The 10,724-nt window shown below is 31.5% G+C and overlaps 1 protein-coding gene across 1 annotated transcript; it reads right to left on the bottom strand.

Annotated features, from left to right (window-relative positions):
* Positions 1 to 359: 359 nt before the first annotated feature.
* Positions 360 to 9,969, bottom strand: LOC134686659 (neurocan core protein-like). Its single transcript, XM_063546333.1, has 7 exons — positions 9,903 to 9,969; positions 5,967 to 6,206; positions 4,580 to 4,717; positions 3,585 to 3,691; positions 2,770 to 2,860; positions 1,106 to 1,346; positions 360 to 411 (listed from the first exon to the last, which is right to left on the bottom strand). The coding sequence occupies exons 1-7, from the start codon at positions 9,949 to 9,951 to the stop codon at positions 360 to 362; spliced, it is 918 nt and encodes a 305-aa protein (XP_063402403.1). The 5' UTR covers positions 9,952 to 9,969.
* Positions 9,970 to 10,724: the final 755 nt, after the last annotated feature.

A 10,724-nucleotide genomic window follows, 5' to 3' on the forward strand; every position in this document is an offset into this window, starting at 1 on the left:
TATGATAGATTTGCAAAAGTGTTGTCACTTGATAAACTTAAAACATATTTTCTATTCATAATTGAACATCTTCGCATTTTAGTTTCATTTTTCGTCTATTCTATGGAAACTTTATGCTTTTCTTTGAATTATCCCTCATATTGTCAATTTGGTAATTGCTTTTCAATTATTATTTTTTTGATATTCATTTTCAATGGAAAAATATAAATTAATAAGGCATTTGAAAAATTTATTTTATTAACCTATCTCTGTATCAGTATCTTCAGCCGAAAATCTGTTCGGCATTAACAAAATCTGTAGCTCTGAAAATAAGATAATGATTGCCATTATGATTCCTATCAAGTGTACCATAGGCTTCGTCACATGGAATCACGTTCTGGTCTACCAATGCCACAACTGGCTTTAATATTTCTTTAAAAAGACAGCAAGAAATACTTAAGATACAATAAAATTCATAATTCGATGAGAGACCGAGAACACCATACTGAAAACTGAAATTGTCGAAATTTCAAACAACTGCCTACATAATATTGCAAGGAAATCGGGAACCAGAGCAAAACGAACACCAGTTAATATCATGTGATTCTCAGAAGCACCGGGGAGTATGAATGATCTTTACAACATGTAGCACCAATTAGGTTGCTCATGATAAGTACATGTTTGGTCATTAGTTTCATTATGTAAGTTCACAATAAAAGAAAAGCAGTAGGATTTCGCTTACTTAATTGGAACATATCTGTTGTCAACAATGACAATGATATTCTATAACGGTCAATATACTCATCATAGCGTGCATACAACCTTCAAATGAATGATCTTAACTTAACCATGTGGAACCATGGTATTAATAGCCTTCTTGTAATCAGCGATCCTCTATCAAGGAAATCATGATAGAGAATGATAACTCTGCAATATTATATTAACTAGGAGACATATACCTCATGGAATTATGCAGACGCTGTTAGAGTGTTGATTTATGGAAATGGAAAGCACACAATTGAATGCCTGTTAGACTGTAAATACGACTTATTACACCAAATGATTTCAAGTTTTGACTAATTCTAAAGTTGTTGTTGTGTGTTATCATCTTAATTCTGAAACTTACTGTTTTTCACAAATGAAATGAACATTTCTATCATAACAATCGTTGTCGGTCCAATACAGGTTATCACCATCCAGGAAACACATCAAACAGTTCTTTTTGATAGAAAGTGACACATTATTATCTGGTTTACCTGGTTCCCAGGCTGTGTAACCTTTTTGTGCGGTACCAGTTTCTGTCCAAAGCCATTGTCCTTCAAACACTAGATCTGTTGCTCCAATAAAAAAGTTTCTGAAACCTTCTCCTGCAGTTAAAGACATTTTCAAATTTATTGGGGTGTAAAAGCGTTGACAGAAGTACATTTTTTTTTCTAAAAATGTGCGGACGGTGAACGCTTTTACAACCCTATGAAATTACAAAAAGAAGAATTTAATACTTATAATTACATTTCTTAGGTAAGATCATGAAAGCACGATTTCTATCAAGTTTTCCATTAATTTACCTGTGCACTTTATCGTGGGAGCTCGTGTCATCATGAATATTACATTTCATAGTGTAATGAATGTTGACTTCAGAAGGATGCGTGATTGATATTGGCCAATCAAAATAACGTATCATAATGAAATATTCATGCAATGTTATTATAAGAAATTGAAATGTGTCGATTCAATAAAAAAAACCCATTTATTTGGAAGAGTCAAATAACATATGTCATTAGTTTTGGACGATAATTGCCTTATTATATCATACCAGATTTTCTGAGTTTTAAATCTCTATAAATCAATGTCCTCGATGCTGTTTGACTTGGTACACATGATTTACCCTAGAATATCATCATCAAACAGTTGGGTCAGTTCAACACGACGGGTGCCACATGTGGAGAAAGATCTGCTCATCCTTCCAGAGCACTTAAGATCACCCCTAGATTTTGGTGTGGTTCGTGTTGCTTAGTCTTTAGTTTCCTATGTGTTGTCTTCTGTACTATTATTTGTCTGTTTTTCTTTTAATTTTAGCAGAGGTGTTGTCAGTTTATTTTCAATCTATGACTGTCTTTTCTAGCCTCTCTTGAAATTTTTCAAAAACTGAACTAGAACAACAGTAGAACTGTTCTGATATCCGCTGTTCTGTTGTAAAAGAGTTTGGACAGTTCTAGCTAAGAACATCGTCGGGAAAAATATTCATAATCATAATTGTTTTATTTAGCGTCACTGATGGTTCTTTTTAAACGAAACGAGCGCGTCTGGCCTACACAATTTGAATCATTGTATATATGATGAATTTTATTACGTTTTTTAACCCTATATTAGATTCTGACAGTTCTACTCTAACAGATTCTGACAGTTCTACTCTAACAGATTCTGATAGTTCTACTCTAACAGATTCTGACAGTTCTACTCTATAAGAAAGGTTAATACAGCTATAGTAGAACTGATCTAAAACTGTTTCGAACAGCGATAAAACAGATTTTACTGAGAAAATTGAGAGAGATTAGAAACAATCCTGAGATGTTTAATGAAAAATAAGTTATTCATGTTGTTTCTTCGAATATCAGTAGCTAATATCCTTTAAGCAGTATGATTTGTGTTAACTATAAAAAAAAAACGTTTTATAAAACATAAGCCACATCATCAACAAACTAAATTTCAAGTTCGTTTTTTGTTGTTGTGATATTTTGAGGGGAAAAAAGATATGTGCCTCTTATCTCTGTTTACTCATATTTTACTAACCATCTAAGATACTGATAATTTTTCTCATAAATGAATGTTTTTCTGCACTGTCATCTGTTGCTAAATACGCCTGATGAGATCTACAGCTGCTCTACAAACAAATTATAAATATCAATTCAGCATGTTATTCACTTGCACATTTGGTATGTGACCTTTTTTTTTAAACTTCATAGGTTAACATCTCATTCAGTGTGATGACTATATCCATTGGTTTACTATAACGGTTTATTGGATTATCCTTCGTAAGTAGAAATCAGTTTAATTTTGCAAAACATTTTTTTTTTTATTATCTATTATTTAAACTTCGTTTTTACAAATTTGACTTGCAAGAAAACAATTCGACATTATTTTGTTTTCGATTTATGCCGATTTTATATGTTAGACATTCTGTATTTGCTCAGCGAGTCCAGCTAATGTCAGAAGGAAAATTGAAATCAGGAAGACCAATATCGCTTACTATTTAGACAGATTTGGGTTTTTTTTTTGTTAAAGATAAAACGATTATATCGATGATACGTAATGTTTTGATATTCAATCAAAGGAATTTCGATACTAGTATTTAACTATTGCAAATGAGGTTCAAACTTCCAATCTATCTTCAAATGTCATGTTGATGTATTATTAATCCACTGGACGTGGAAAGATTTCGTGATGTTTTTTTTATGTTTTCGTACATAATAATATGTTTCCTGGTATACATCTAGTTTAGAGACAGCATAAATTAGTTCGATAAACAGATAAGTTCTCACGAAAGCATGAAATACGTAACTTCAAATCCTTCTATTTAAATTAATACCAATTTTATAGAAACTTACATGTGCCTCAAACCAATTTTTCTTTTCAGGACTAAACAAGAGACATTCGCCTTGAAATTCTGCCCAGCCCTTAGGACACCTTGAAGTTGACGGCACGTGTGGTATGCCTGAAAAATAGTTAAACTACAGTCCTTTATTAAGGTAAAAATGTAAACGGGATTAATTCCGCCATATTTTGTGCCAGGCTATATGCACCATAAACTAGCCATAAAAACTCAAAATCAAGCGTTTTCAATCCAGGGACCGAAGATAAAAAAAAAAATCTGATCTGTCATACTCCAATCTTCGTTACAGGCGATAGAAATTCTTATTTCCACCGTTCTTGAATGATATAAGCTGTTTATTGGATCGATGTTATAAGTGCTATCGAGAACAAAAAGTAAAAGAGCAGAAATATCGAACTCCAAAGAAAATTAAAAACAACAAGTCTCTAAGCAAATGGCAAAATCAAAACCTCAAAGAAATCAAACATGAATGGAAAACAACTGGCATATTTCTGACTTAGAACAGGCATATCACAGCGTAATCAAAGGGGCATGAGTTGCGTTTTAGATCGAGGTATGATGTTTTTTAATTTTTATAAAAGCGGAATATTAAAGATATATAACTCATAATTTTGTATAAAAAATCACATTCTTACTACATCAATATCGACACATATTCCATGACTTAAGTACCTTGAACATGTTATTATATCCTATAAACATAAACTAGAGGCCGACCTCTACATAGATGAACTAAGACTTTGATTAAAATTGAGAATGAAAATGGGGAATGTGTCAAAGAGACAACAACCCGACCTAAGGACAGACCAACAGCATAAGGTCACCAATGGATTTACAATAAACTCATCATAGATACAAGGATTGAAATTTATACAACACAGCGAGAAAATCTTTATTTGAAAATATTCAAGTAAAATTCAGTATAAGTGACAGCTTTAAAATCAAAAAACCTGAACTGCGGATGTCACACTTTATTGTCAAGGTACTTACTACAAAGGTTGCATGTCGCTTGGCAGAACATTTTCAAGCCGCTATCACATGCAGATTGATCGCACGCGACACGTGAATCATCCACACAGGACGGTACAGTTTGTGTTGTAACTGTTGTAGCTTGAGGTTTAGTTTGTACTGAAAATATATATGATATGTCACTAATTTAAAAAGCAGCTATTTTATACTCTTTCATTGAACAAAGTAACATGTTGTTTTCAATGTTTTTTGTTCTTTGGAATATTTTAATATTTAAAAACGGATTCATCCCCTACCTAACGTATATATTTTTACAAGAACTCTGAAACCCGGTTATCATTGCTGATAAAATTAAAATTGATGTTATTAGTCTTAAACAAAAAAGGTTACATTGAGCACTTGGAAGAGACCAATACATATGACGGTGTTTTGAAGACACTCATGTGATTAAGATATGAAAAAAAGTATTTATAAAAGTACCAAAATCCAGGGTTAATTCAAATGATGTGAACTCCATAAATCTGTCAAAACACTCCGCTATACCAACCAATGGTAGAAATTGTAAAAACTGAAATATTTCTGACTTTGTTCAGTCATTTTCTGAACAAAAGATTGTGTTAACACTGGTTTAATAGATGACAAAAACTGCAACTTGTATAACAGTTGTTGTTAGTTCCGATATATCGACAATATTGAATGCGCGTGATGGGAGATCCGTACTTCATCATTGCCTAAGATTCTAAATGAACACAGAACAGACGTATAATTTTTTAGTACAGATATATTCATTTTTGTAATTGTCGTTGAGTTTCCAGTGAAATTGTCACTAACTAATATTTCATTCTGATTTGTTTCAACGACCAAATAGCCATACCAGTTCCATAAAAAAGTATAAACGTCTTCTTCTTCTTTTGCGCTTAGCCCATTGTCTAGCATAATTCTTGATTAAATTCATCATATTTTAAAGTAGTTTCCAAAATTTTCTATATTGATGGTTTTACGCTCGATTGAATGTAAAGTGTAATGTATGAGTTGAAAATAAACTTCCAATTGCTGAATGGTTCTAAATCATTTGTAAATGCTAAGGTAAAATACAAGTTGCGTATATCTACTTTTGTCACTACCCGTGTTCAAAGGAGATATATTTTGTGGAATCGAATCCCAAAGTTTTGTAAATAGATGAACTCATGTTCTGTATTCCTTTTCTTTGTTACTTTGAGTCGATTATTTTCCATGAACAGTAAGTATGAGAAGACATATGCCAAAGTATGTACCGAATAACTATTAAAAAAGGGAAATCAAATATGTGTAAGCTAATATCATGTGAACTGTTCTATAAAATCAATAAGTGGAATATGGACTGATACATAAAATCAAAAGATATCTATTATGCCAACATAAAACTTACCGTTAGTACATCCTTCACACGACTGTTCTTCATATTTATTTTGAAAATACTGCTGTCTTGTTATATTACAGGACTGCAAGCATTCATCAAAAGTCGTTTGCTGGCCTTGAACATGAACACAGCAAAGTGGTTTCATTCTGTATCTTGTACCTCCGCAAGTGGAATTACATGCTGACCACGCTTCCCAAGGATAAAATTCGCATTCATGCAGTCCGTACGAGCAACTAGATTGGGCGTTTACTACGGAGACATATAAAAACATGAAGATATAAAAAAGTAACTTTATCATACTATAAAGTGTTGAAAAAAAATGTCGATATACTAATGTTAATTAAAAAAAGTTATACATATGCGGAAACTGTCATACGACTACGATAAGGATTACAAATACACCTACAGGTAGCGTTTAAATCATGGGCTTTCTCAAAGTGTAAAACAAAAAACATCAATCCAAAACAATGTAACGATAGTGATGTTTTTCTGTAGTTGAACAACGATGTTTTTTCTAAAATATTTGCAGAAGTGTGTTAATATTAATTACTTTATACGGTGTTATCCAGGTTGAAAATGCTGTAATTACATACTGAACATACATTATTTTAAAAATGAATTTAACATGAGAAACACAAAATATCGCAGTTGTCGTTGAAGCAGCTAGATTGGGCCAATTGCTGAAAAAAAAAGTCAGCAATACTTTGTATTTGGAAAGGTGCAATCAACCATGGATCATTTTAGAATGTTTATGCTAAAACATACTTTCTCTTTTTTATTTTGTTCTCACGAGATTGAGGACATAATGCGGACGGGTGTTTTTGAGCTATTTTTATTCATGAAATTTAACTTCGATATAATTTAATTTTGAAATCTTTTATTTTTCCAGAATAGGACAAACACTTTTGTCTACGTTTTTGATTTCAATGGAAAAAAGTCACAACTTTTCTAGGAGAAAAGAACAGTTATCAATGAACTTCTCTTTGTTTGAAATATATTTTAGACTGTTTGCCAAACTCAGTTGAAATTTAAAAATAGTGTACTCAAATAGTTAAATCTTTGCTAACTATATTTTAAACAGCAACAAAAGAAAAATGATGAGTGGGTGGTCTTAATAACCTACATAGAAACATGACTTGCAAATGCCAATAAATTTTCAAAGTCAATAGACAATTACTGAGGGGACAGGTCCAAATATGTTCTATGGAAATGAGATGTTCCTATACTTATACAACTGCATAAAACATAATATTGAACCACCACTTGTGGTTCAACATAAACTAGACGTTATCACAAACTAATACATTGCGAAGCAAACGCCGACGCCGTAAACATAATGTATATGTATTGAAAAGCTTTAAAACGGAGTGAATATCAAATATGATATGACGTGCTGCAGTGCTGCATTATGACTTGTCTGATTTACCCTGCATTTCTTGTTTTGCGTCTACATTATTAGCATTTGGGGATTAAGGTGAGAGTGCAAAAACAAACAAAAAAAGAAATGAAATTTTCCTTATTATAAAGAAGCAGAACTGTAGTACAGCAGGTGACTTTTTGCGTTTTATAGGTTTTTACCTTTGTGTATGAGCTTTATCAAATAAAGTGGAGGCAAAGTTGAATTAGAGTGCAGCAAAATAAAATGAAAAGATGGAAGGACAGACGGTAAAACGGACGATCAAGGGTAATACATGTCTAATGCCCCATACGCCTATCGACAGGGCATAAAAAAAAATCCCCCGTTTTGGTCCTTTCTATAACATCATAATAATAGAAAACAATACACATTTTGAGATCTTAGATTATACTGAATACTTTGAAAACACATTGAAATTGGTAAAGCAAATGGCAGTTTTATAAGAATGCATTTTTACAACTTTTGCCCCGTTAGTGGTAATAATCCTTGTGTAAAATTTAATACAAACAAATCGACTCCTTCAACGTTTTGACATTAAAACCAAGTGACTATAGATGAAGAAAACAGCGCCAAACCTTCATACATACCAAAATAATATTGCATTCATATAAAAATGATTCCAACAGTTGCTTAATTGAACAACATACATCATTAAGAAATTCTTAATAAACATTGCTTTTATGATATTGGAACCCTTAGTTCAGTTTGGAAAAAAAACAACAGAAAAGCATAATATGAATTGTAATTCTCACGTTGAAAAATGTTCATATATACTGAGAAAAGTATTCATATACGGAACTACATTTGTACATTCATATATAGAATAAGTATGTGCATATATAGAAAAAAGTATATGCATATGAATATAAAAAAGAAGATGTGGTATGAGTGCATTGATTTTTTTGTTTATCACTCAAGGGCTTCCGTAAGTTTCAATCCAAGTTTTTTTTCTTTTTTAAACAATATATTGTAATAGAGATCTTGGGAATCATTAGGTATGGACGGTTTTTTTTTGCAGTGTCGATAATTTTCCCATAGCATGGCTGGTATGCTCGAAACATGAGCTTTAACTCCTGTTCTGTAACTGGTAATATTTTCTTCAATTTATTTTACAAATTATTTAAGTATATAAGAAATTCACCGATTAATGTGGATAAGTATGATCAACTTATGAATTATATATAGGAATCATCGAAAACTTCGGTATTACAACAAATTACAAACCAAAGACGCTGGACTACGTCGAAAAATAAGATACAGTCATATACATTGGCACTCACACCACATCTTCCTTTATCTATATACAATGAACAAACAAAGAAAATTAGATCAACAAGACACGAAAAAGATACCTGTTACAAGCACAAATTTTGGTGAGGCAAAACCAGTTTTATGTCGCATCGCCTCATATATCAGTTACAAATTTGTTATTATTTTCTATTTGTTTTAATTTTTATTACACAATATATTTGTTTTGTTATATTTTACATAAATATCATTAAGAATGTTGTACTTTTACTTTTAAATTCGCAAAAGTATCACCTCCTCGAAAATATTTAAATGCTTGATATACTTATATAATATGAATGTTGGTTATCTTATCATATTGAATGTTTGTAAATATTGTCATGTTTGTTAATATTGTCATGTTTGTCTTGGTAACAACCAAATATTTGGATTTTACACTAATAAAATAATTTGATTTAATTTGATTTCATTTGGTGCCCTACTGTTCGCTCAATTTCTAAATGTTATACTGGAGGTATACACTAACACCTACGCAAAGAGATAAACTGTTTTAATTTCAAATCGAACACTGATATGATCAATTGATGCTTGTTCACAAAATTCTCAGTAATAAAGCATCTAATTATCTATGTTGTCAAATTGTCAACCTACGTTAACAATGTATAAATTATAGTCTGCATTATACGTCACATTCAATAACATTTAAGTACTAGTTAAGTAAATAAAAACTGAAGCCCTACCTATCTATTGATTGCAGATGTCAATCTTTATTATAATGTTTGAGCAAACATTCATACAAAGAAAGAAAGCATTCGGAAAACAGCTCTAAAGGTTCCCTGGAATATTTTGTTTTACAATTTATTGGTCATTACTCATGATGTGTATAGGAAAACGCATTTGTACTTTTTCATAACACTGGTTGTTATGTGACCTTGACCTGGACTCTCATATCAACGCGTTTCACACATTTGTACCTTGCCCTTTTTATGAGACTAGGACATTTAACACAGTTTCTGTACAAAGAATACTAGTAAATATGAATTAGAGTTATTGCAACTATTTTGTTATTTTAACAAGAATATGTTCGATGGCTCGATACCCTAACTTGGTACAACAATGGATGAAAACTTTTTTCTTTTTTTACTTGACGGCAATTGATTGGAAATATGTCTCAAATATCTCAAACTACTAATGTTCTCTTTGTATTTGGAATCTGTGCATGATTTTTAATGGAATTATGAGACGTAGAAAATAATATTCAAGAAATACGTTACTCTTACCGATAACAATCCCAGACAAACATAAACATGATAATATAAACATCTCCATAATTTTCTTTGCGTTATACCTGATAAAGCAGGTCGTGACCTACACTGGAATCTTTATTCCATTCATGTACACTGCTATCTTATGATAATATACCATTTCCGAAAGTTTATGAATAGTTTGTAGATGGATTGAAGGATATTTATTTTCTTCTTCTTCAAAATATGAAGCTCTTGTCTTCGTTCTGCAAATTATACTCACTCTCATTTACTGGAGCAAACCAAACATTATTGTATTTGAACTCGGAACTCTCTGTCCTATTCTGATATGTCTGATTTACTTAATAAATTTAATATCTCAATAAGTAGATGAATCCCATACACACTTACAGCCTTCCATAGTCATAGACAAACTAACAGGATGATTTCGTATAAATAAAATGAGATATAATTGTTTCATCATGTTAACGAGAGCATTAGTTATAAAAGACCTTTTTAACAATTGTCGAAACCTACAGTTGAGAACAAATATAAGAGAATGACGGCACAACATTAAATTGTAACACACACAGAAAACTAAGCCCTAGACAAAATCCGACGAGAATAAGAAATATAACATAAATACTAAATACATGAATTTGGTATAGAAAACTACCGTGACACGTCTTCCAATAATATTAATTCAAACTGAAATATAAGAGGAAACAAACGACACAAAAGAAACACAACGTTAAAATGTAACATTCACATGTCTTGGTAACAACCCAATAGTTTGATTTAACACCAGTAAAATGATTCGATTTGTTTTGTTTTGATTTGATTTGGTGCCATACTGCT

This window comes from Mytilus trossulus, chromosome 10 (genome assembly GCF_036588685.1).
Source record: "Mytilus trossulus isolate FHL-02 chromosome 10, PNRI_Mtr1.1.1.hap1, whole genome shotgun sequence".
Taxonomy (NCBI): domain Eukaryota; kingdom Metazoa; phylum Mollusca; class Bivalvia; order Mytilida; family Mytilidae; genus Mytilus; species Mytilus trossulus.